Source organism: Ursus arctos, unplaced genomic scaffold, assembly GCF_023065955.2.
Source record: "Ursus arctos isolate Adak ecotype North America unplaced genomic scaffold, UrsArc2.0 scaffold_34, whole genome shotgun sequence".
Classification (NCBI taxonomy): domain Eukaryota; kingdom Metazoa; phylum Chordata; class Mammalia; order Carnivora; family Ursidae; genus Ursus; species Ursus arctos.
In genome coordinates, this window is record NW_026623030.1 from 2,513,080 (window position 1) to 2,540,574 (window position 27,495).

The 27,495-nt window shown below is 51.5% G+C and overlaps 2 protein-coding genes across 8 annotated transcripts; both read right to left on the bottom strand.

Annotated features, from left to right (window-relative positions):
• Nucleotides 1–449: 449 nt before the first annotated feature.
• Nucleotides 450–13,040, bottom strand: LOC113247088 (glutathione S-transferase theta-4-like). 5 transcript variants are annotated; one of them, XM_026487929.4, is made up of 5 exons: nt 12,219–13,040; nt 9,177–9,264; nt 3,212–3,362; nt 2,491–2,667; nt 450–1,263 (listed from the first exon to the last, which is right to left on the bottom strand). In XM_026487929.4, exons 1-5 carry the CDS (start codon nt 12,481–12,483, stop codon nt 1,066–1,068), a joined length of 879 nt encoding a protein of 292 aa, XP_026343714.1. In that variant the 5' UTR covers nt 12,484–13,040; the 3' UTR covers nt 450–1,065. The 5 variants fall into 5 exon arrangements, with proteins under 5 accessions (XP_026343714.1, XP_057162037.1, XP_044235883.1 ...); XM_057306054.1 differs by having other exon boundaries at nt 2,491–2,736; XM_044379948.3 differs by having other exon boundaries at nt 2,491–2,739.
• Nucleotides 13,041–13,142: 102 nt separating this feature from the next.
• LOC113247089 (glutathione S-transferase theta-1-like) lies at nt 13,143–15,585 on the bottom strand. Of its 3 annotated transcripts, none has more exons than XM_026487930.4 (5): nt 15,135–15,585; nt 14,963–15,050; nt 13,943–14,093; nt 13,493–13,669; nt 13,143–13,408 (listed from the first exon to the last, which is right to left on the bottom strand). In XM_026487930.4, the coding sequence occupies exons 1-5, from the start codon at nt 15,244–15,246 to the stop codon at nt 13,208–13,210; spliced, it is 729 nt and encodes a 242-aa protein (XP_026343715.1). In that variant the 5' UTR covers nt 15,247–15,585; the 3' UTR covers nt 13,143–13,207. The 3 variants fall into 3 exon arrangements, with proteins under 3 accessions (XP_026343715.1, XP_057162039.1, XP_057162038.1); XM_057306056.1 differs by having other exon boundaries at nt 13,143–13,425; XM_057306055.1 differs by having other exon boundaries at nt 13,143–13,669.
• Nucleotides 15,586–27,495: the final 11,910 nt, after the last annotated feature.

The window sequence follows — 27,495 nt, forward strand, 5'->3', positions numbered from 1 at the left end:
GAACTTTCTAGTTTTCTGTTAGTTTCTAATTTCACTCTATTATGTTCCAAGAACATACATGATATGACTTCTATCTGTTTAAATTCATTGAGATTTATTTTATGACCTGACCTATGATCTATCCTGGAGAATATTCCATGTGCACTTGAGAAGAATGTGTATTCTGGGGCACCTGACTGGTTCAGTCGGAAGAGCATGCAACTCTTGATCTTGGGGTTGTGAGTTTGAGTGCCATGTTGGGTGTAAAGATTACTAAAGGAAATAATAATAAATTTCAAAAGAAGAACAAAGAATGTGTATTCTGTGGTCATTGGGTGGCGTGTTCTGTGTATATATCTGGTATGTCCATTGGTTTACAGCATCATTCAAGTCCTCTGTTTCCTTGAAGATCTTCTGTCTTGTTTCATCCATTATCGAGAATGGAGGATTGAATTCATCAACCATTATTATTGATAATTTAATCGTATTTATTTTCAAGCTGTATTAAATCCAGTTGATTTTTTAACATTTATTTATTTATTTATTTGAGCGGGAGCGCATGTGAATGCACACGCATATGAGTGGAGGGAGAGGCAGAGGGGAAGGGAGAGGGAGAACGCGAGAATCTCAAGCAGACTCTGCACTGAGCGTGGAGCCTGACACAGGGCTCCATCTCACAACCCTGAGATCATGACCTCAGCCAAAATCAAGAGTGGGTTCCTTGACTGACTGAGCCACACAAGCGCCCCCGGTTGATTTATTTTAAGTAAGCCCTATGCCCAATGTGGGGCTCAAACTCACCACCCTGAGATCAAGAGTTGGCATTCTCTACCAACTGAGCCAGCACGGTGCCCTTAATCGTATTTAACTTTTAGTTTTTAAACTCTTTTTGGAAACTGGGAGGACCTATGACCACCACCCTCTCCCCCACCATACACACCCTATGCTCACACCAACTGCCCCGGGCTCAGCAGCCATGGTGGTGGTTATAGTACTTTATTAAGCAAAGAGATGGAGTTGTTTCCGACGTCTCCTCTAAGGAAGGAAGCTCGGAGGGCTGAGCCAGCCTGGCAGGGTGGGCTGCTTCTACCTGAACTTCTGCAGCAACTTGCAGATCTTCTCCTTGACCATGGGATCCAGCGTTGAACAGTCCCACTCTGCCAACTTCATCAGCCGGTCGTGGGCCTCCCAGAAGAGGCCAGAGCCAATAGCCAGCTCCACCCGCATGCGCCACTCAGCTATCCTGGAGCTATTGAGGAAGACGTTATACTTGCTTCCCATGGGCTGTAGATAGACAAAGAGGAAGGAGTGGTCAGCCAGGAGGAGGGAGGGGGTGGGGGTGGGAAGGGGAGGGACCAGCACCACCTAGGTCCCTTCCTACAGCCTCAGGGGCTCTCCCCATCTGCCTTCCACAAAGAGTGAGTCTGTGACCCACCCCACTCCCAGGCCTGGGCAAGAGGTCAGATGTTAACGTGACAGATGTGGGGTGAGCACTGGAAGATCGGAATCTCCAGGGTTCTTGGTCACTGCACTTGCTCCAAGGCTCCTGAATCCCTCTCTGAGGTGACACCTGGCCCAGATGGCTCCCACTTCTCCGGCATGAAACTTTCCATGGGTTCTGCCTTCTACCAGGAAATTCCTTGTTCTCAGACGAGGGTGGGAAGAAGTCCATTCTTTTTCCTCTACATTGAGCTTTGTGATGAGGCACAGGGCCTGGAACGGTAGACCCAGCAGGTAGTCTAAAAAACATGCACCCAAGAAGCTCGCGGGCCCCAAAATGGGGCGGGTGTGGGTGAAATGTAAGGGGTAGGGTGTGAAATGTAGGGGACTGCACCACCTGGGGCAGAAAAACTGAAGTGGTTTTTCCTGGTGATGGTCTGCCCTGCACCCTGACCAGGGACTAAAATGGACACTATGCATACTGGCCAGAGATTATGTTGGCCTCTCAAGACATTGCCCAGGATCTAAACTGGCCATCCTGCACACCAGCTAGGTCAGAACTGGCCACCCTCCCCTGAATGTAGAAACCACACAAATGCCCCACACCCAGATATGCCCCCCAAATGCACAGTGGATGCCCTCAGACCCAGAGTCATGGGAGCTGCTGTGTATAGCTATAAGTCTGGAGCTCTAGAAAAGAAGCGCTCAGCTGGAAGGACACTTTGCGGCCTCTCTACACTTCCTGGGGAGTCCAACAGGAGAAGGAGGCATCCAGGATCCTGGCTGACTCACTGAGAAATGTTGGGTTCTTCTCCCTCTCCCAGGCCTGCCCTCCAGCCCCTTTTCACGCTGAAAAATCATTGTGAAGCATGGATAATCGTGATCCTCCTTAGTTCAAAATCTGTGCTTCCTGTTACCCCTGGGGGGGGGGGGTCCAGGCACCCCAGCCCTGGCTCCCACAGTCCTCCACGTCTCCTCCTTCAGCAACCTATCCTCAGGCTACGGCCCCAGTGGTCACAGAGGAGTCTCACCTGTGCCCAGGGTCTGTGCCCCCACCACCCCACTCCACACCTGCATCATCTCCACCAGGGCCACCAGGTCGGCCAGTGAGATGTGGTCCCCAGTGATGAACATCTTGTCCTGCAGAAACTTCTCCTCAAAGAGCTGCATGTTGTTCTTCACCTCCAGCAGCGTCTGCTCTGTCTTCTCGGCTGGAACCTCCTCCCCTGTGATCATTGGGATCAGCATCTGGCCATGGTGGGGAGGGGAGGGAAGAGAAGGCTGCACTCTTGTCCCATCTGACCCTCCGGTCTTCAGCTGCTGAGGGGTGGTGGACAGAACCAAGGACATAAAGTAGGTTCACCTCTTTTAGTGGTTCTGGTTGGTAGAGGTCACCTAGGGCCATTGTTCAGGGGGATTTTGAGATCCCAGCAGGAAGTAATCCTGTGATTGCTTAGTGATGTCTGTCACTGGCATGAGATAAGAAGTAAGGGGACACGTACGGGCTATTGGTCCTCTTCAAATTTGGTCGTCTCTATGGGCCCTTTGACTCTGAGGTTTTCTAATTCAGAATGAAATTTCTTGAATCCTATCCCAGCTTGAGTACTATCAACCCCTCCTGGGTGCCCTTCCCCCTGTTTTTACAAGGTTTTTTCATACCCAATGGTTCATTCCACACTCCCATCAGCTTTGTAAGGCAGGCCGGGGAGGGAGCCAAGGAAATGAGGCTCAGGAAGGGAGGGAGCCCTGCTTGACCTCACCGGTGGTCAGCCCTACTCCTGGGCCCGCTCACCTTGACCCAGAGGATCTTGCTCATGGGCAGCTGAATGGCGGTGTGCTGCCAGGCCATGAACTCATCCACGCGGGCGCGTGTGTGCAGGTCTGGTGGGTACCAGTGCGAGGGTGTGCTGTACTTGCGGCACAGGTAGAAAAGGATGGCCACACTGTAGAAAGGGAAAGCCAGGGGCACTGCTCTTGCCTTCTTTCCCAATCCTGTTACACCCACCACCCCAGCGTGGCCTGGGTCCGACGCGGGACCTCCAGCCGGAGGTGGGCTCTAGGCACTGACGTTCTTCCAGGGGAAGGATGAGCTCAAATGGTGCAAGAAAAGCAGTCAGTCTGCCAGTCAGTGAGTGCAAGAGGGAGGCCAGCAGGGTAAATGGGGGTTGGTGGATGGCAACAGGAAGGGCAGTCTTGATGGGGAACAACATGTATGGGAATTCAGGGGTAAGAGGTAGAAATTTGGAGAAAAGGAAAAAGCGTAACCAGAAGAAGGGCGGGGAGAACGGTCAGAGTCAGCCAGAGATACTGTGGAGGCCACCCAGGGAGGCCCTTGGAGATGCAGGAGGATATGGACTTAATCGTCAAGGTTATGGTCACTTAAGCAGGAGGATGAGAAAATCCACCTTGAATTTTAGAAAGATCCCTCTGTCCTACAACTCAAGAGCAAGAAAACAAATAATCCGGGGAGCCTGGGTGGCGCAGTCGTTAAGCGTCTGCCTTCGGCTCAGGGCGTGATCCCAGAGTCCTGGGATCGAGCCCCGCATCAGGCTCCTCCGCTGGGAGCCTGCTTCTTCCTCTCCCACTCCCCCTGCCTGTGTTCCCTCTCTCGCTGGCTGTCTCTCTGTCACATAAATAAATAAATAATCTTTAAAAAAAAAAAAAAAAGAAAAGAAAAATAATCCAACCAAAAATGAGCAAAGAACCTGAGGAGACATTTTTCCAGAGAAGACCTCCACATGGCCAACAGACGCATGAAAAGGTGCTGAACAGGGGCGCCTGGGTGGCACAGCGGTTAAGCGTCTGCCTTTGGCTCAGGGCGTGGTCCCGGCATTATGGGATCGAGCCCCACATCAGGCTCCTCCACTATGAGGCTGCTTCTTCCTCTCCCACTCCCCCTGCCTGTGTTCCCTCTCTCTCTGGCTGTCTCTATCTCTGTCAAATAAATAAATAAAAATCTTTAAAAAAAAAAAAAAAGAAAAGAAAAGGTGCTGAACATCACTCATCAGCAGGGAAATGCAAGACAAAACCACAATGCGATAGCACCTCAAGCCCGTAATAGCTGTCATCAAGGAACAAGAAATAACGGGTGTTGGCGAGGGTGTGGAGAGAAGGGAACCCTTCTGCACTGTCGGTGGGAGTGCAACCTGGTGCAGCCACTGTGGAAAACAATATGGAGGGTTCCACATGGAACTACTGTAGGATCCAGCAATCCCATTTCTGGATATTTATCTGAAGGAAACCGAAACACTGTAACAAAAAGACATCTGGACCCCCATGTTCATCGCAGCATTATTTAGAAAAGCCAAGACATGGAAACAACTTCGTGTCCAACGATGAATGACTGCATAAAGACATGCGGTGTAAACCTACAATGGGATATTATTCACTCATAAAAAAGAAGGAAATCCTGCCATTTGTGACACCATGGATGGAACTTAAGGACGTTATGCTAAATGAAATAGGCCACGCAGAGAAAAATACAGTGTGATCTCATTTATATGTGGAATCTAAAAAACAAACAAAAACAAAGCCATAAATACAGAGAACACATTGGTGGTTGCAGGAGGTGGGGGGTGGGGAGGATGGGGGGAGGGGTGAAATGAAGGGAGTCGAAAGGTTCAGACTCGCAGCTATAAAATAAGCCACAGGGATGTAATTGTGACCAACGTTAATAAGACTGTATTGTATATTTGAAAGTTGCTAAGAGAGTAGATCTTTAAAGTTCTTATCGTAAGGGGGACAGATGTGCAATTCTATGTGGTGTTGGACATAGCTGCAACTTACCGTGGTGATATTTCACAATATATACATAAATCGAGTCATGATGTTGTACACCTGAAACTAATACAATGCTGTATGGCCATTACATCTCAAAAGAAAGAAAGAAAGATCCCTCTGGTACTGCGTGGAGGGGTTATGAAGAGGGCAGAGGCCACGGGGGTATGGGGAGGGTACAGACTGAAGGTACCATTTGGAGGGGATGGTCTTGCTCTTGGCTGGCAGGGGGCAGGAAGGGAGGAACGCAGGGTGGACACAGGCGTCTGAGGTGTCTAGGATATCTGGGGCCCTAGAGAGTCCTGAGCTGGAGTCCGATAGGCATCAAAGTCCAAGGAGCAGGTGCCCGCCCCACCCACCCTGCTCCCCTGCCCCCCCAACACCGCCTGGGCAGAGTCAGCAGATGAGAAGGGAGCAGAGATGGGTGCGGGGAGAGGAAGGGAAGGAGCAGCCTGGGAGGGAGGAGGGAGGCCCCAGAGGCCCAACTCTATAAGAAGGGGGAAATATCAAGGACAGAAATCCTAAATCCTGAATCATCTCAGGGGATCTCACAACAACCCTGTAAGGTGGGTACCAGTATGCTTACATTTGAGGAAACTGAGGCTCAGAGATACAACTGACTTGCCAAAGACACAGAGCCCATGAGTGACAGGATCGGGGTTTGACCCCAGCAGCTGGGCCCCACGCCTGAGCCCGAGCCTGAGCCCAAGCCCCGCCATTGTTCTTGACCACCTGGCATAGTGTGTGACCTTGGCCAGGCAGACCAGGGGGGTGGAGGGGATGGATAGAGTCAGGTGGGGAGGAGAATGAATTGGCAGCAGAGACGAGAGGATGGTCCCTAGCCTCCACGAAAAGCCTAAGGGACAGGCTGACGCTTGCCTCACTGGCCCAATGCCTCTCCCCATTTAGTGACCTCTGGGAACACCACCCTTGGTGGCCAATCCTGGGTCATGACTGTTCTGGGCAGCCTGTGCCATTCTGCCTGAGCCCACAGCCCCCACTGCTACACTCTGTGTCTCTGTCCTGCACCTTGAGGCTGGGGCCCCAATGCTCATTCTCAGCATCGGCCTTCCTGGCTCCTGCGCTGGGAGCACCGGGGCCAGGTGGGGCCCATCCACACCAGAATATTCTTGAACTCCTCTTGCTGCCGTAGCAGACCAGAGCTCGCTGTGCCAGGAGGAGCCCCATCTCTTGGGGCGCAGGCACCCGGCTAGCATCCCAGCTCCTGGGATTACCCTGGAGTGGGCACCCGGCCTTCTGTCTGCCTAGCACCCTCTCACCAACTTTTCTGTCATGGACCTGCTCTGTCATCTTTAATCCAATGATTCTGCTGGGGGTGGGGGGGGTGGCGCTGGCAGTCAGGGGTCCCAGTGCCCCGGCCAGTGAGTGGTCCACAGGCAAGAGGGTGGCTCAGACTAGGCCCATGCACGTCCTTCCCTGGGAACATCAAATACCCTGAGAAGGAGGGCCTGACCCTTTTCCAGACAGATGGACAGGAGGATGGGCAGGGGAGAGTCTGCCCATCTGGGCTAGACCCAGATTCCCCTGGCTGGACTGGTGGGGAGGTGAGGGTCACTGGCGCCAGTAGGGCTCTCCTGCCACCAGCAGGCCCGCAGCAGGGCAGTGCAGGTGGGGGCCAAGCCTCGGTCTCCCTGGTCCAGAGGGTGAGGCCACCACCCTAACAGGCCCAAGGGACAGAGCCTGGAGCCAACAACGATGATTTTCAAGCCTTAAAATGTAAAGCAATTTACCCTGCTAGGTTTCAGACTTGCTTGGGATGCATGAGGTTTTTTCCCCCTTTCTATTTCTCTGTTAGGGAATGGGAATATCCATCCTGTGCGTGTCCCCCATCATATTTTTTTACTGTTATTTTTAAGTAATGTCTACAACACCCAATGTGGGGCTTGAACTCAAGACCCTGAGATCAAGAGTCACATGCTCCACTGACTGAGCCTGCCAGGCGCCCATCCCCATTGTATTTTAGAAGCAGGACAACTTGACATCCGGTGTCCCAGGTTCACAGGAAGAGCAAAACTTTGCCCCAGGATGAATCATACCCTGAATCTCACCCAGACCTGATTTGGGTAATGTAGACGCTGGCATTTTGGGCTAAGAGTTGATGCCAGAGTGATTAAGACTTTTGGAGTTGTTGGAATGAGGTGAATATATTTTGCATATGGGAAGGACATGAATTTGGGGGGCCCAGGGGACAGACTGTTATGGGTTAAATTGTGTCCCCCAAAGATGTGTTGAAATCCTAATGTCCAGGACCTCAGAATGGAGCTTGATTTGGAAATTGGGTCTTTACAGAGGTAATCAAGTTAAAATGAGGTCTTAAAGGGGTGCCTGGCTGGCTCAGTGAGAAGCGCATATGACTCTTGACCTCAGGATTATGAGTTCAAGCCCCACGCTGGGTGTAGAGACACTTAAAAATATAAAAGTAAAAATAAAATGAGGTCTTAGGGTGGACTCTAATCCAATATGACTTGTGTTCTTATGAAATGGGGAAATTTGGACACGAAGACATGTACAGACGGAAGGCAAGATGGCCGTCTCCCAGCCAAGGAATTCCTGAAGCTGCCAGAACCTAAGACAGACACCTGCAACAAAGCTTCCCCAGCTTCAGAGGGAGCATGGCCCTACCAACACCTCGATTTTGACCTCTAACCTCCAGAACTGTAAAAAAAAATACATTTCCATTGTTCCAAGTCGTTCAGTCGTTAGTAGCTTGCAACAGCAGCTCTAGGAAAAGAATCCACGCCCTGGGCCCCCCCAAGGTCCCGTGGTCCACTTGGAAGATGTTCTTTAAACTCATGACACCGCTTCTGAAGCAGCCTGAAAACCAGTCAACCCTGAATCATACAAAACTTCTACTTCCAATGACCAGGTTACAGGAAATGAAAGGACAGAAAAACCACATAAACATGACACCATGAGAATGTGATTGGCAAAACTCAGACTGTGGGAAACTCCACAGGACAAAGGACTCGGTTTCTTCAACAGAAATGCAAAGGCAAGGGGCACCTGGCGGGCTCAGTCAGTTGAGCGTCTGCCTTCAGCTCAGGTCATGGTCTCAGAGTCCCGGGATCGAGCCCCACATCGGGGTCCCTGCTCCGTGGGGACTCTGCTTCTCCCTCTGCCCCTCACCCGGCTTGAGCTCTCTCTCTCTCTCTCAAATAAATAAGCCTTAAAAAAAAATCCAAACGCAAAAAAGGTGGGTCATGGAGAGGGCTGCAGATGAAAAGGGACCCAGGAGGCAGATCACCAGCTGCAATACTTGGCCGTTTACTCGGAGCCAGATTCAAATGCACAAGCTACAAAGAAACTATTTGTGAGATCATCAGAGACTTTTGAATACAAACAGGATATTAGTCAAAATCCAGGGATTCTTGTTAATTTTACAGAGTGTCCTCATGGTATTGATGCTTTATTTTTTTTTTTAAGATTTATTTATTTGAGAGAGAGAGAGTGTGTGTGTGTGCGTGTGAGGTGGGGGTGGTGGGCATAGGGGAGGGAGAGAGAGAATCCTAAGCAGGCTCCAAATTCATCAGGGAGCCCAAGGTGGGGCTCGATCTCACAACCTTGACATCATGACCTGAGCCGAAATCAAGAGGCAGATGCTTAACTGAGCCACTCAGACGCCCCTGATGCTTTTTTTTTTTTAAGAGCCCATATTTCTGAAAAGTATATTCCTAAGCATTTATGGATGAAATGATGGGGTGGCTGGCAGGCAGGGGAATAGAGTGGGTTACAGGTGATGAAAAAATGGGCTCCCCGAGTGGACCACTGTTGGAATTGGGTGATAGGAACCATGTGGAGGTCGCTGTACTCCTCACTGGTTAGTATTCATTCTACTTCGGTCGTACATATAAAATTGTTCATAGTAGATGAAAGGTAAGCACTAGCAGGTCGGTTCCACATGGATCTCCCAGGAGGAGCAGAGGCTGATGGTGGGGGTGGGGGGCCCGGGGAAGACTTACCTTTCAGATAAGATAAATTTTCCATCTTTGAGGCTGGGAAGCTTTTTCATAGGGTTGATCTCTATGTATTCCTTGCTATGGTGGTGACCTGAGAGGGGCAGGAAAGGTAAAGGTCTGAGGGTGCCGGGACTCCAGGGGAGAGAGAACCAGGCCTCCCAGAGGCAGAAATGCCTTCCTCCCCATCTTCTCTAGAAGGGGAAACAAACCCAGAGGAATACCATGGCTCACTTCAGGTCAAAGGGCAAGTCAGTGGCAGAACAGGGATTAGGATCAAGACTCCTGTCCCCATCCCAGGACAACCTGTTGGCTCACAGAAGTTGGAGGCCGCCAGCCCCCACTCCCAACTCTGGGCCTGAAGCCACAGCCCATGAATCAGCAGAAGCCCTAGAAGCCTCGATCTCACCCTCTATAGCCCCCTCTGAAAGGGGCAGGGCAGCGAGGGGCCCCAGCACACAGCTGGAATCCAAAAGGGAGCCTCTCATATGCAATCAATTTATGGAAAGTTTTGTTTTGTTGATGTGTTTTATTTTGTTTTGTTTTTCAAGGTCATTAATTTTTTTAATTTTTTAAATTTAAATTCAATTAAATAACATATGATATATTATTAGTTTCAGAGGTAAAGTTCAGTGATTCATCAGTCTTATATAACACCCAGTGCTCATTACAGCACATGCCCTCCTTAATGTCCATCACCCAGTTACCCCATTCCCCATCCCCCTCCCCTCCAGCAACCCTCAGTATGTTTCCTATGATTGAGTCTCTTATGGTTTGTCTCCCTCTCTGATTTGATTTTGTTTTATTTTTCCCTCTCTTCCCTATGATCCTCCGTTTGTTTCTTAAATTCCACGTATGAGTGAGATCGTATAATTGTCTTTCTCTGATTGACTTATTTTGCTTAGCACAATACCCTCTAGTTCCAGCCATGTCGTAGTAAATGGCTAGATATCATTTTTGATGACTAAGTAGTAGTCCATTGTATTATATATACACCTCATCTTCTTTATCCAGTCATCTGTTGAAGGACATCTGGGCTCTTTCCATAGTTTGGCTATTGTGGGTATTGCTGCTATGAACATTGGGGTACGGGTGCCCCTTCGGATCACTACATTTGTACCTTTGGGGTAAATACCTAGCAGTGCAATTGCTGGGTCATAGGGTAGCTCTGTTTTCAACTTTTTTTTTTTTTAAGATTTTATTTTTACTCAGCCATCAGAAAGAACGATTACCCAACATTTGCAGCAACATGGACAGGACTGGAGGAGATTATGCTAAGTGAAATAAGTCAAGCAGAGAAAGACAATTATCATATGGTTTCACTCATTTATGGAACATAAGAAATAGCAGGGAGATCGGTAGGAGAAGGAAGGGAAGAATGAAAGGGGGTAAACAGAAGGGGGAATGAACCACGGGAGACTATGGACTCTGGGAAACAAACTGAGGGCTTCAGAGGGGAGGGGGTTTGAGGATTGGGATAGGCCGGTAATGGGTATTAAGGAGGGCACATACTGCATGAAGCACTGGGTGTTACACGCAAACAATGAATCATGGAACACTACGTCAAAAACTAAGGATATACTGTATGGTGACTAACATAACATAATAAAAAATTTTTTAAAAGATTTTATTTATTTATTGGACAGAGAGAGAGACAGGCAGTGAGAGAGGGAACACAAGCAGGGGGAGTGGGAGAGGAAGAAGGCGGCTCCCAGCGGAGCAGGGAGCCCGATGCGGGGCTCGATCCCAGGACCCTGGGGTCACGCCCTGAGCCGAAGGCAGACGCTTAAGGACTGAGGCACCCAGGCACCCCTGCTTTCAACTTTTTGAGGAAACTTGTTTTGTATTGTTTTGTTTTTCAAGTAAGCTCTACTCGGGGCACCTGGGTGGCTCATCAGTTAAGTGTTAGCCTTTGGCTCGGGTCATGATCCCCGGGTCCTGGGATCGAGCCCCGCATCGGGCTCGCTGCTCAGCAGGGAGTCTGCGTCTCCCTCTCCCTCTGCCCTTCACCCTTGCTCTTGGTCTTCCGCTTGCTCGCTCTCTCTCAAATAAATAGAATCTTAAAAAAAAAAAAAAAAAGAGGGGCGCCTGGGTGGCGCAGTCGTTAAGCGTCTGCCTTCGGCTCAGGGCGTGATCCCGGAGTCCTGGGATCGAGCCCCACATCAGGCTTCTCCACTGGGAGCCTGCTTCTTCCTCTCCCACTCCCCCTGCTTGTGTTCCCTCTCTCGCTGGCTGTCTCTATCTCTGTCGAATGAATAAATAAAATCTTAAAAAAAAAAAAAAAGAAAAAAAAAGAAAAGAAAAAGAAAAAAGGTAAGCGCTGCTCAACATGGACTTGAACTCAGCTTTTTCTTTTTTTTTTTTTTTCAAGTGAGCTCTCCGCTCAACATGAGACTGAACTCACAACCCTGAGCTCAAAAGTCCACACGCTCTACCAACTGAGCCAGCCAGGTATCCCAATCAACTGGGAGTTTTAACCCTTCCACAGCCAGCTGCATCAGCCTGGAAACATTTCTGGGGCTGGACTCACACCTCATTTCAGAGCACCCGTTCTCCTCCTCTATGTTCTAGAAACTTCTGCCTCTGTAACCTCAGGTTTTAAGAATCCCTTCCATGCTTGGGGTAGTGTTGGAAACCAGCGCCCTGCAACTCACTCAGGGTCTGTGTCACCCTGAGCAGGTGTGAACGTGGTGGGGAGGACGGGTGTGATTTGAATGGCCACACACTTCCGCAGCCTTTGCCAACTGACCAGAGGTGCTGCAGCTAACAAGATGCTACCTTCCCACAAGGAAAAGCCAAGGGCACTGGAAGGGAGACTGGGGGATGCTCAGCAGCGCCGCCTTCCACTTTACCTTATAAGGGCCTGTTCATTATAGCAGGTAGAATGTGTGGGAAGGATGGACAGCCTACGATTCCCTTGAAAATGTTTCTTCCCCTGTGTACTTTGATGGGAGGAGTCTCCTCTGCGTCTCCACTTAGAGACACCCTGATCTTGTGCCCTGTCTCCCTTCTGGGCCAGACCTATGCCTGGCAGCAGGGGGTGCCTACCCTTTAGCAGATCCACAAACTGGAAGTCGAAGGGGATGCTGTTCTTCCTAGCAAAGATATAGACAGCGCGGCAAGATGCTGACAGCAGGTCCAGATAGAGCTCCAGAACCATCTTAAGACACACGTTGGGCACCCCCACCAGCCACAGCCGCCAGGCTCTGAACCTGGGCCTGTATGCAGCCTGAGCCCTTGGCCCTGACCCTGTGCCCTTCAGCCGTCTCCAACCCAGGCCCAGGACCCCGCATTCTGGAACTTCTTGTTTCATTTGGTGTTGTCATGAGGCCAGGAAGCCCGGAATTCTCACAGACCAAGGATTCTGGGGAGACTCAGGAGTAGACTAGAGAAGGCCCCTAGCTCAGGGGCAGAAGGTGGGGGCCACCTGCAGCCCTGCCCTTCCCCTCCCTCTTGGTGCATGTCTGTGCCTGTGGCCCATTGCTGAGAAGGACCTACACACGAGAATTCTCAGGGCCAGAACTTCGGTGCAGAATGTGACCCAAGGGGCTCTGCAGGTCCAGAATGAGAACAGGGCAATGAGAACTAACCATGGAGGCTTTCAGAAGCAGGGCTTAGGGGTATGCGTAGGTCAGTCTAGCCTGAACTGTAGCTAGAAAAGTGTTGGGAGAAAAAGAAACAGGAGCCTGGGAGCAGTCAGGGCACCAGGGACAATGTCACAGGGGGTGTCAGGGGTGGGCCAGGCAGGCTGTGTCATGCAGAGAAGCCCAGAAACTTCTAGCCTGGCTTGGGACTGGCAGTGGCCAGGGGAACGGAGCACCTGGCAACTCAGGAAGGTAACTGCACGCACATGGAGAAGCCATGTGCTGCTCACTCTAGGCTGCGTCATCGCGGAACATCTCTTGTCCCTCTAGATTCTGCTCAGAAGTGGGGAGACCCCACCTCCCAAGGCCGAGTGAGGCTAGAGGCAAGCAGAGGGCACGTGGCATGTTTATTGGGACAGGAGAGTGCAGGGGAGCAGGCCCGGCCACACCCCCTCAGCTGAGCCGCTCCAGCAGTCTCTGCACCAGCTCCTGGGCCAGCTTGGGGTCCCGCTGGGCATCCCGGGGGTCCCGAGGCTGTAGCACAAGCCTGTGGGCATCCCGGACGAGCTCAGGGCCCAGAGCAGCCTCCACTCGGGCTCGCCATGCTGCCAGCCGGGGCCAGTCTTGGAAGACATCGCAGCCTACAGCAGTGGGCTGGGGAGACAAGGTAGCTGGAGCAGGGGACTCAGCCTTGGGCCCAGAGTCCCCCCAGAGGGCGAGAAGGCAAGAGAAGCACACCTGCATCAGCTCCGTGAATGCCATCAGGTCTGCCAGGGAGAGCTGCTCGGTGGCCAGGAAGGGCTTGGCGGCCAGGACCTCCCGATCCAGGTGCTGCAGAGCTGGTTTCAGCTTCCCCAACAGCCGATCTAGGCGCACGGGGTCCACAGACTGCCCCGAGAAATAGGGCAGGAGGGACTGGGCAGGGGAGAATCGAGGCAGCTTATCCGGGGCTCCTCCAAACGTCCTCGACCACCCCTCCTGGCCACCCTCCGTCGGTGATACCCCGGGGCACTGTGTTCAGAAGGATTCTGAGGGGACTTTCAGACTCTGGGGAAAAGTGCTGTGATAGATTGTGGATGTCCAGCTGGGACAGGGGATTGGGAGGCTGTATATGTGCCAATGGGTTCTTTCCAGCACGGGGCGCTCTGGCTCCTGCCCAAGCCTGCACACTAGGGCCGGGAGTCTCACCTTACACAGGTAAACGTTGGTGGCAGGCAGCTGGACGGCGGTGTGTTGCCACGCCAGGTACTCGTCCACACGCGCACAGGCCTGCAGCTCGGGTGGGTACCAGTGGGCCGCCGCGTGGTACTTGCGGCTCAAGTATAAAAGGATGGCCACGCTGCAAACAGGGGGTGTTGGAGATCTCCCCAGCCCTCAGTGCTAGGCAACATCTCTCACCAACAGGATGAGTTGACTGGATCTCTCTCCAGCGCCACCTCCAGGGGGGTCGCCCCCATTCTCACATCGCCACCAAAAGTCTTCTTTTCCCCACCAAACTGCTCCATTCCTCAAGCCCTCCCCCACGGGCCCACATGTCCACCTCCCCTCCCTACTACTACCCCAGCCAGCCCTCTGCCTCCAGGCCCCGCTCTCTGGCATCAGGGTCCTACTGAGCGGGAGGAAGGCAGACCTGCCATGGACGCCCTGCCCAAGGGGTCTCCAAGTTCCCTCCCAGGCCAGTGCCCCCCAGAACTCCTTTCTTGATCCCCCCTGGGCTCCTGGTACTTGGTGACCAGTTTCTATTCTAGGCAAGTCCTGGGAGAGGGTTACATTACTCTCCCCGTTTTACGGAGGAGAAACACGGGGCACGAAGTTCTGTGACTGTCCATTGCAGAGAGCAAGGATGGGGGGACCTGGGATTCAGAGCCCAGTGCAAATCTGGGGCCGCCTGGCTCCTGGCTCCTGGGATGAAAGACTGGGTTTGGGACATCTGGGGAGGGCTGGCCTCAAGCTTGGATCTTCCCCAGCCGGCTCCAGGTTGTCTAGGCCTGACTGAGGGACCTATGCCCTTTCCCCAGGCTGAAGCTACCAGCTTTAGCTCCAAAGCAGCCCCCTAGTCCAGCCCGCTGCCTCCAAGCTGGGTGAGCCGGAAGGAGGGAGGGGGAGCCACAGCCCTCTGGAAAAATCTCTCAGTGAGGGGTCATCAGCCTTCTGCCTTTCTCCCTCCACCTCCCCCAACCCGGAAGCTTCCACAGAGGACCCCATTACCTCTCCGCCAGCAGGAAGTCCCCATCTTTGAGGGCAGGTACCTTCCCCAGGGGGTTCACCTTCAGGAATTCAGGCTTCAGGTGCTCCCCTGAGGGGTGGAGAGGATAACTGACTCAGCAAGTCCTGCCCCCTGGACACCCCCTCCATGGAGCCCAGCCTAGTCAAGGCTCACCCCGTCCCAGCTCCACAGACCGCAGCTCAAAGGGAATGCCATTCTTCCGGGCAAAAATGTAGATGGCACGGCAGGGGGGCGAGTACAGGTCCAGAAACAGCTCCAGCGGCATGACGGCACCTCCCGCTGTCCTCACCTACCCTCCACTCAGGTCTGCCTCCGGGGGTTGGTTTGGGCCCTCCAAAATGGGGCCCAAAGAAATATGTTCCCCTCCCTGAAACCTACTTCCTCTGAGCTCCTAGCTGGGCACCCCGCCAAGCCTCCACACCTCCTGGCCTCTGTGGAATGGAGGCGGGGTGGGCTGCTGGAGATTTGTCACCGGTTTTCCAGAGCAGGGTCCTCAGCCTGGCCTTTCTCCTCCTTTACAGGGTGTTACAAAACCCTGGACACCCCCATGGCCTGCTTCTTCCTTCTGGCTGGGCCACCCCCTTAGCTTGGCTTCCGGGCAGCCAGGGCGGCTTTCACAATCCTAGCTGAGGTGGGAGGCTCCCTGGCAGACACACACTATTGGTCTTTAAGGCCTTTTGTGTCTTTCCTCCCACAGCGTCTATGCCTCACACACACACACACACACACACACACAGACTCACACACAGTTGCACACACAGACTCACACACAGTCACATACTCTCACACACTCACAGAGTCACACACTCACACACAGTCACACACACATACACCGTCACATACTCTCACACACTCACAGAGTCATGCACTCACACACAGTCACACACACATACACCGTCACATACTCTCACACACTCACAGAGTCACGCACTCACACACAGTCACACACACATACACCGTCACATACTCTCACACACTCACAGAGTCACGCACTCACACAGTCACACACACATACACCGTCACATACTCTCACACACTCACAGAGTCACGCACTCACACACAGTCACACACACATACACCGTCACATACTCTCACACACTCACAGAGTCACGCACTCACACAGTCACACACACATACACCGTCACATACTCTCACACACTCACAGAGTCACGCACTCACACACAGTCACACACACATACACATATACTCTCACACACTCACACAGTCATGCACTCACACACAGTCACACACACATACACAGTCACATACTCACACACTCACAGAGTCACGCACTCACACAGTCACACACACATACACAGTCACATACTCTCACACACTCACAGAGTCACACACTCACACACAGTCACACACACATACACCGTCACATACTCTCACACACTCACAGAGTCACGCACTCACACACAGTCACACACACATACACATATACTCTCACACACTCACACAGTCATGCACTCACACACAGTCACACACACATACACAGTCACATACTCTCACACACTCACAGAGTCACACACTCACACACAGTCACACACACATACACAGTCACATACTCTCACACACTCACACAGTCATGCACTCACACACAGTCACACACACATACACCGTCACATACTCTCACACACTCACAGAGTCACGCACTCACACACAGTCACACACACATACACATATACTCTCACACACTCACAGAGTCACGCACTCACACAGTCACACACACATACACAGTCACATACTCTCACACACTCACAGAGTCACACACTCACACACAGTCACACACACATACACAGTCACATACTCTCACACACTCACACAGTCATGCACTCACACACAGTCACACACACATACACCGTCACATACTCTCACACACTCACAGAGTCACGCACTCACACAGTCACACACACATACACAGTCACATACTCTCACACACTCACACAGTCATGCACTCACACACAGTCACACACACATACACAGTCACATACTCTCACACACTCACAGAGTCACGCACTCACACAGTCACACACACATACACAGTCACATACTCTCACACACTCACAGAGTCACGCACTCACACAGTCACACACACATACACAGTCACATACTCTCACACACTCACACAGTCATGCACTCACACACAGTCACACACACATACACAGTCACATACTCACACACACTCACAGTCATGCACTCACACACAGTCACACACACATACACAGTCACATACTCACACACTCACAGAGTCACGCACTCACACACAGTCACACACACATACACAGTCACATACTCTCACACACTCACACAGAGTCACGCACTCACACAGTCACACACACATACACCGTCACATACTCTCACACACTCACAGAGTCACGCACTCACACACAGTCACACACACATACACCGTCACATACTCTCACACACTCACAGAGTCACGCACTCACACACAGTCACACACACATACACATATACTCTCACACACTCACACAGAGTCACGCACTCACACAGTCACACACACATACACCGTCACATACTCTCACACACTCACAGAGTCATGCACTCACACACAGTCACACACACATACACCGTCACATACTCTCACACACTCACAGAGTCACGCACTCACACACAGTCACACACACATACACCGTCACATACTCTCACACACTCACAGAGTCACGCACTCACACACAGTCACACACACATACACCGTCACATACTCTCACACACTCACACAGAGTCACGCACTCACACACAGTCACACACACATACACATATACTCTCACACACTCACAGAGTCACGCACTCACACAGTCACACACACATACACCGTCACATACTCTCACACACTCACAGAGTCACGCACTCACACACAGTCACACACACATACACCGTCACATACTCTCACACACTCACAGAGTCACGCACTCACACACAGTCACACACACATACACCGTCACATACTCTCACACACTCACACAGAGTCACGCACTCACACACAGTCACACACACATACACATATACTCTCACACACTCACACAGAGTCACGCACTCACACAGTCACACACACATACACCGTCACATACTCTCACACACTCACAGAGTCACGCACTCACACACAGTCACACACACATACACCGTCACATACTCTCACACACTCACACAGAGTCACGCACTCACACAGTCACACACACATACACCGTCACATACTCTCACACACTCACACAGAGTCACGCACTCACACAGTCACACACACATACACCGTCACATACTCTCACACACTCACAGAGTCACGCACTCACACACAGTCACACACACATACACCGTCACATACTCTCACACACTCACAGAGTCACGCACTCACACACAGTCACACACACATACACCGTCACATACTCTCACACACTCACACAGAGTCACGCACTCACACAGTCACACACACATACACCGTCACATACTCTCACACACTCACACAGAGTCACGCACTCACACAGTCACACACACATACACCGTCACATACTCTCACACACTCACACAGAGTCACGCGCTCACACAGTCACACACACATACACCGTCACATACTCACACACTCACACAGAGTCACGCACTCACACAGTCACACACACATACACAGTCACATACTCACACACTCACACAGAGTCACGCACTCACACAGTCACACACACATACACCGTCACATACTCTCACACACTCACACAGAGTCACACACACAGAGTGTGTCTGTCTCTCTCACACACACACACTCACACTTGCATGACCCCACCCCCACCCCAGCCCAGGCCTCTCCTCTCTCCAGTCTGAGTAACCGTCCTGACATCCTGACTTGGTAAAGACATCTCTCTCTACTTATTTATTTATTTGAGAGAGAGAGCACGTGCACACGTGCACACACACGCAGGGGACGGGGTGGAGCGAGAGGGTATCCAAGCAGACTCCCACTGAGCGCAGAGGCCCAACTCAGACCCATCCCACGACCCATGAGATCAGGACCTGAGCCAAAACCACGAGTTGGGCGTTTAGCGGACTGCGCTACCCAGACACCTCAAAGCCCCTCTCTCCTGGCTGTCCTCCTCTGGGCGCCCCCACCTCAGGTGCAGCACCCCCACCCCCCTGGGGCTCAGGCCAGCCCCTTGAAGTCTTCCCGCCTCCTTACCCAGACCTGATCCCTCCAACGTCACCAGCTTCCTGACCAGCCCCTCTACCCCCTCCGAGGCCCTCTGTCCTGGTCCACACAGCACCACAGGGGATTTCTCCAGTCCAAATCGGATCCTGTGCTCCCCTGTGCGACACCCTACCACAGCCCAAGTGCCCTCAGCCCTGCTGTGCCCCTCTCCCAGTGTAGCCACACTCCCCAGCCTTGTCCATTTGCCTTTTGGCCTTTCTCCTGGACTGTCCTGTGCACTTCTTTTCTGTCAGAACCCAAGTCTTGAGATGATGAGAGCTGGGCTGTGGGCAGGGTCTCCATGGACCCAGAGTACAGCCGTGGGTGGTTGGAAGCTGGGGCCTAGTATCCACACTGGCCTATGCTGGGGGTGGCTCATGGAGCCAGTAACAGCCAGAGCAGCCCCCTGGGAACGGAGCCAGGGCGTCCCAGGAAGCTGCCTCCACCTCATTCTGGGACCTGAGGAGGTCGGAGCCACTGCGACTTTCTTGACCCATGCAAGACAATTGTGGTGCCTTCCCCACTGTTGTCACAGGAACTGAAGTCGGCCCGGCAGGACTTTTAAGGACAAATTCCGCGCCCCACAAACACATACTTGTAGGACATGTGACTTTGGCAGGGCTGTCCCCACCCTTGATTTCAAGGACAGTTCATTGTTCAGCCCAGCCAGTGAGGACCCTGTACCCCTTGACCACTCTGACTGGATCAGGCAGGGTCCTAAGCCTGTGGCAGGACTTTCTGGGAAGGAGGGACTGGGAACAGGCACAACACTGACCCTCGCTGAGGCCCAAGGTCCTTCCTAAGGAGGGGCTCTGGAAGCCACCGGCTGCAGAAGGAGCACAGCTGTCTCAGACTCTTCCCCAGTGGAGAGGGAGGCCCAGGGCCGGGCAGCCCCCAGGAGCCAGGCTATCCAGAGCCAGCCATCCTGGAGCCCAGGCAGAAGGGAGCGAAGCCAGGCAGGCCCAGCCAGGCTGTAGATGGGAGGCTGGGCTCAGACCCGGCATGCCCAGACCCATCAGGGAGCCCAGGGTCCAATGCCCAGGACTGTAACCCAACCCTGCACAGAGAACCCCAGCTGGCTTTACCATATTGGACAGGGGCCACAGCCATGCAGTAAAGGGGAGGAGTGAGAGAGGGGCAAGAGAGAGAGAGGAACCTGGAAGCAAGATGGGGAGACAGAGAGAAGAAGGAAGGCAGTGAGGAACTCTTCATTTGCTCATTTACTCATTCATTCACTCATCCAACAGAGAGTGAGACTCAGAGACAGACAAAAGGCCACGGAGGGAGAAGGACGGATAGGGAACCAGAGAGGGGTCTTTCCTATGTCTCCCAGCCCTCCAAGCAGGACCTATGTTGTAACCCTGGTGGGGTCCCCCGCAGGGATTGACAGCCTGTGCCAGGACCTTCAGGATGGGACCGTGGGTCCCGGTACAACCTTGCACCCAGGAAAGCCTCCGTCCACTCCTGCCAAGCCACCTGCCATGGCCACCCTTCCCAACACAACATAGCCAAGACCCACAGCCTTAGGGATCATGGACAGGCCGGTGCTGAGGCTTTGATTCTGGGGACACAGACACGGGAGGCAGGGATAACCACGCCATTGACCCCACCGGAGACCCAAGGCAGCCACAGGACCTGAGGGAAGCCAGGGAAGGGTCCCACCACCCCCTTCCACGGAAAGGCAAAAGGTGGGGGGAGGGTGGTTCTCCATCTGTCAAACAGGTAGGCAGGGGTAGGTGTGTGTGTGTGTGTGTGTGTGTGTGTGTGTGTGTATTTTATTTTTATTTATTTTATTTTAGATTTATTTATTTATTTATTTGAGAGAGAGAGAGCATGCACAAGCTGGGAGAAGGGCAGAGGGAGAGAATCTCAAGCAGACTCCCCACTGAGCTTGGAGCCAGGCTGAGGGCTCATATCTCACCACCCTGAGACCATGAGCTGAGCTGAAATCAAGAGTTGGATGCTTAACCCACTGAGCCACCCAGGCTCCCCATTCTATTTTTTTAATCTCCTTCAGATAGATTATTTTTTTAATTCTAATTCCAGTATAGTTAACACATAGTATTATATTAGTTTCAGGTGTACAATATAGTGATTCAACAATTCTATACATTAGTCAGTGCTCATCAGAAGTGTGCTCTTAATCCCCATCAGCTGTTTCACCCATTCCCCCTACCCACCTCCCTTCTGGAGACCACCAGTTTGTTCTCTATAGAGTCTGGGGGTTTTTTTTCTTTGTTCATTCGTTTTTGTTTTTTTTTTTAATGCTTCTTTTTTTTTTTTAAGATGTTATTTATTTATTTATTTGACAGAGAGAGAGACAGCCAGCGAGAGAGGGAACACAAGCACAGGGAGTGGGAGAGGAAGAAGCAGGCTCCCAGCGGAGGAGCCTGATGTGGGGCTCGATCCCAGAACGCCGGGATCACGCCCTGAGCCAAAGGCAGACACTTAACGACTGAGCCACCCAGGCGCCCCCATTTGTTTTGTTTCTTAAATTCCATATATGAGTGAAATCATATGGTATTTGTCTTTCTCTGACCGACTTATTTCACTTAGCATAATACTCTCTAGCTCCATCCATGTTGTTGCAAATGGCAAGATTTCATTCTTTTTTACAGCTGAAAAATAGTCCATTATACATACGTACGCACACACGCATCTTTATCCATTCGTCTATCGATGGACACTTGGGCTGCTTCCAAAATTTGGTGGGTGTAAATAATGCCGCACTAACCATACGGTTGCATGTATCTTTTTGAATTAATGTTTTCATATTCTTTGGGTAAATACCCAGTAATGGAATTACTCGACCATATGCTGATTCCATTTTTTACTTTCTGGGGAACCTCCATACTGTTTTGCAGAGTGGCTGCCCCAGTTTGCATCCCCACCAACAGTGCACAAGGGTTCCTTTTTCTCCACATCCTCGCCAACACTAGGGAAGGTTTGAGGCTTGTCTCCTGTATCTTCGTATGGCAGCCTTCACACTCGACATCTCAGTGATGGGCTCTGCGGTGCGTTGGACACATGAACTGAGTTCGGTGACACTAGCATGAAATAGGCACACAAGCAGGAAGAAAGGAAAAGAGGAGCGGGGCTTTGGCGGGCCCATGTTCAACAGCTCTGCGAGATGAGGAGACCTAAAGCAGAGCTGTGGGGAGCAGTCCCAGTCTCCAGGCCCACAGGCAGACAGGGGGCTACCCGAAGGAGTGCAAACGGTCGAGGTGGCAGGACTTTGGCCTGGCACGGCCCCCAGAACTCACATCTCAGAGAAGCCAACGACAGCTGGGGGAGGTCAGGGGCCTTTGCTGCTGTACCAACGTAAGCCTCAATTGGGGTGGAGGGTTCAAAGGTGCTTATCCATCCATATCCCAAATACCATTCTTAGGTGTGAGGACCCTTCACAAATGACAGGGAAAGATCACAGGAGAGGAAATGCAAACGGCTCCTAACACTTGAAAAGTACCCAGTTTTATTCTAAAAATGCAAATCCCCTGGAAAACTAGCATGAGAATCTGCTCTGTCGCCATCGACCTGCCACAGTCAAGCTTCTCAGCACAGAGCACATGCGTGCATGTCACATCAAGAACTCAAGTGCGTCCTCCCCCCGCACTCCTATGTCAAGCCCCTAACCCCCAATACCTCTAAATGTGACTGATGAGGACATAGAGTTAAAGAGAGGCTAAGTTAAAACGAGGACATTAAGGTGGGCCCTACTCCTAATCCAATCTGACTGCTGTCCTAATAAGGGACATGAGGACCCACGGAGAGACACAGAGGTGTCTCCCGTGCACAGGGAAAAGACCACAGGAGCACACAGGGAGAAGGTGGCCGTCTGCAAGCCCAGGAGAGAGGCCTCGGGAGAAACCAACCTTGCCAACACCTTGATCTTGGACTTCAGACTCCAGAACTGTGAGAAAGTGAGTTTGTTGTTTAAGCCCCCTGCTGCTCCATCCCCGTCTGGGCTATTTTGGTATGGCGCCCCCGGGACACTAACAAAAAGCAATCCACGGGTGTTAGGACAACCTCCACAGATGACGATGTGGTGATATCTAGCAAAAAAGGGCATGTGGGCGCAGAATCAGACCTTGAAATGCAGAGGACAAACTGATGGGTGCCAGAGGGAAAGAGGGGTGGGGGGTGGGCAAAATGGGCGAAGGGGCGTGGGAGGTACACGCTTCCAGTTACAGAATGAAAAGGTCACGGGGATGGAAGGCACAGCGTAGGGAATACGGTCCATGCTACTGTCATAGCATTGTGTGATGACAGATGGCGGCTACGTTTGTGAGCGTAGCGCGACGTGTGGAGCTGTGGAATCACAGCGCTGCACGCCTGACACTGGAATAACACTGTGTGCCCACTAAAAAAACAGAACAAAACCACCAAATTTAACAAATAAATATTTTTTAAAAATCATTCCATTCCCCCCCCTCAAAAAAGACACGTGACACCTTCACCCAGCAATGCCATCTGTGGGAGGGTCCCACAGCTATGCTCAGCAGTGACACACCGGGGCACTGGTAGGAATAGCCACAGACTACCGGTCCATTCGCAGAAACAGGGGGCCACGTTACAGCCCGCAGGTTTAGTGGTGGCTTTGCACGTGCCGCTGTGCCAGGCTCGGGGAGACTCCGTGAGCTCACACAGCAAGGTGCTCACAGCAGGTCCTGGCACATCAGAAACATACTTTACAACTCAGCTGCCCCAGTGAATCAAAAAAAAAAAAAAATTAAAATGTTCTCAGGGCACCTGGGTGGCTCAGTCCATTAAGCGTCCAACTGTTGATTTCAGCTCAAGTCATGATCTCGGGGTCGTGGGATCAAGCCCCACATCGGGCTCCACGCTCAGCTCAGAGTTTGCTTGTCCCTCTTCCTCCACTCCTCCCGTCGCTCGCTTATTCCCCCCCCACCGTCACCCCATCTCTAAAATAAATAAATAAAATCTTTTCTTAAAATGTTCTCTAATGAAATGGCCACGTGTCAAAATATTTCTCAACAACTCGTATCTCCCAAACACCAGGGTCTCCCTCCCATCACCCCCTGTCTGCTATTTTTTTATTCAAATGCAGGATTCCAAAAAGATAATGGCAGTGATCCCTCTGGTGGGCAGTCAGGCCTGCAAACTTGTTTTGGAAACCTGTTTGTGACTTCGCTGTGCGAAGCCCTTCAGACAGGATTCATCGAATTGAATGTCCAATGAAACTGTCCAGGTCCAGTCCCAGTCGGCTTGAAACCCATTTGGGGGTGGCCCCATCGAAGCATTTGCAGCTCATCATGAAAAAAGTCTCCACGCTAACAACCACACGGGTGTCTCGGTTCGGGGGCTTAATGCCGATGCGAGACTGTTGTGTGATTATAAGCAGCTGGACTGTCTGGATTCCAGATTTGTATGTGTCTTGTCTTGCGCGTCTAACTGGAAGTAAGACCCAGACACCAGCACAATGTGGCCGGAGACCAACGGTGCTGGGCCGCTTATTGCTGGTTGTGAGGCTGTAGCCCTTTACTTTTTCCAAACCTGTCCAGCTGCTATTTTCCCTCCAAAGCCATGTCCGTTGGAGCACATTCTCAAACAGCTCATACTTACTTGGAGAGACGTGTCTCAGTTTACGGAGTGCAACTGAATGAACTGGGTAAGCATGGTGCGGGTGCCTTACGACAGACACTTCCTGCAGAAGGGGACCTAAGTACAAAGAATGTTTCCATTGTAATTGCTGGTAAAGATTCAAGATTTAGGATGACGAGGGTACGCCTGGGTGACTCAATCAGCAGGGCGTCCCACTCTTGATTTCCGTTCAGGTCCTGATCTCAGGGTCATGGGTTGGAGCCCTGAGTGGGCTCTGCCCTGGATGGGGGAGGAGAGTCTGCTTGCCTCTCCCTCTGGCCCTCCACCACCCCACCCCCACCCCCGTGATTGTGCGTGTGTGCGTGCTCGAGTTCTCTCTCTCTAAAATAAATAAATTAAAGAAAAAAAAAGATTTCGGATGAGGATGACGTACCTCCATTCCTGGCAGCCCTTGAAGAAAGAGCACAGAGACGGACTCAGCGTGCTTACCCCGCTGATGGGGCTGCAGGAAAGACCAACAACCCGATGGAACAGGAAGGACAAGCCAGTCTGGGTGCGTATTATCAAATACGCAAGGACAGGGGAACACAGCCCGACGACAATGATATGTACTCCTTTAAAAAAAGATTGTATTTTTAAGTGATCTCTACACCCAACGTGGGGCTTGAACTTACAACCCTGAGATTAGGAGTTGCATGTTCTACCAACAGAGCCAGCCAGGCGCCCCAATAATCTATACTTTGAACCCAAAGAGGCAGAGTGGTGAAATGTATGTTTTAGGAATCAGTCCAGATGTGAGTTTTCCCTCAAGCAAACTCACCAAAGCCATATAATGGGGCAGGTCTATTTAATCATTTTCTAGACAGTACAGCTATCTGCACTAATGTAAAAATAAGTGAATGGAGGCATGGATGGATGGATGGATGGATGGATGGATGGATGGATGGAGAGATAGATAGATGATAGATAGATAGATAGATAGATAGATAGATAGATAGATAGAGATGTTTCTCAAAGGTTAGGAAAACAGGCCAAAGGGGCAAAAGAGCAAGTGGCTTTGCTCACACCCAGGGCTGCCAGAGCTGGAACTAGCAGAAACCAGGTGCCTAAAGAGCCCAGGGTGGGGACTGGCGTCTGGCTGGGGGGCACCTTTCAGCCAAAGTGAAGCTGTCATCCTTTAGGTAGGCACCCTCTTCAACTCGTCCCTTGGGCAAAATTCTCATTCAGATCATGCCTTAGAGAAGGGGATCAGGACACAGGGGGCTGAATGGGACCAGGGCCAGGACCCCACCATCCCTCACCACTGGCAAGGCTTAGGGGCTCCTGCTATGGGCTAGAGGTTTGTCTTCCCTTGTCCTCCAAAGTCCTATGATGAAATCCTAACCCCCAAGGCGATGGTATAAATCCCTGGGGAATGGGATAGCACCCTTATAAAGAGACTCCAGAGAACTCTCTAGCCCCTTCCACCACCTGAGGACCTGGAGAGAAGACAGTCATTTAGGAACCAGGAAGCAGGCTCTCATCAGACCCTGAATCTACTGGCACCTTGACCTTGTGCTTCCTGACCTCCAGAAGTGTGAGAAATAAATGTTGATCCCTTAAGCCACCCAGTCTCTGGTATTTTTGTTTTGAGGGTTTTTTTTTTCAAGATTTTACTTATTTATTTGAGACAGAGACAGTGAGTGAGAGAGAGAGAAAGAGAGCAAGCACAAGCAGGGAGAGGGGCAGAGAGAGAGAGAGACAAGCAGGCTCCCCGCTGAGCCTGACACGGGGCTCGATCCCAGAACGCTGATATCATGACCCGAGCCGAAGGCAGAGCTTAACTGACTGAGCCACCCAGGCGCCCCTCTGGTATTTTTGTTATAGCAACGCATGCAGCCTAAGACACTGCCCAAGGCTCACAGGCAAGAGGCATGGGGTAGTGGCTACGTTCTGAAGTGACTGCCTTCCCTCTGGGTAAGGGAGGCTGTCAGGCAGAGATGGAAGGGAGCCCAAACGTTCTGGCCTCCTAGAGGGAGGGGGGAGTCTCTGCGATAATCTGGGTTTTCTCTGCCTATGGAGTTCTATAATGCCCAGTGACCAATTCTTAACATTATTGTTGTTGTTGTTATTATTATTATTATTATTATTATTATTATTATTATTATTATTAAGGAGGCTCCCATCCAGCATGTAAACCCAATGCAGGGTTTGAACTCATGACCCCTGAGATCAAGACCTAAGCCAAGGGGCGCCTGGGTGGCTCAGTCATTAGGCGTCTGCCTTCGGCTCAGGGCATGATCCCGGCGTTCTGGGATCGAGCCCCACATTAGGCTCCTCTGCTGGGAGCCTGCTTCTTCCTCTCCCACTCCCCCTGCTTGTCTCTCTCTCACTGGCTGTCTCTCTCACTGGCTGTCTCTGTGTCAAATAAACAAATGAAATCTTTAGGAAAAAAAAAAAAAAAGACCTGTGCCGAGATCAAGAGTGGGATGCCTAACCAACTGAACCACCCAGACAGCCCACCAATCCTTTATATTAAATTCTCTCCGTGAAAGTATCTGGTATGGGCTCTGTCACACATATCAATCTGGCTGATACACATGGCGGCTTGTGCACAGTCCATAACCCCACTGTTTGCTCTTACACTGAAATCGCACTGGAAGACAGGAGTGCTTGTTAAGTCTTCTATGTTTCCCAGACGTCAAAAGCCATTACCATAGCCCTTGAAACATTATCTATATCCTTTAGTAGTCTGCCATTCTAATGGCTTACTTAACATTT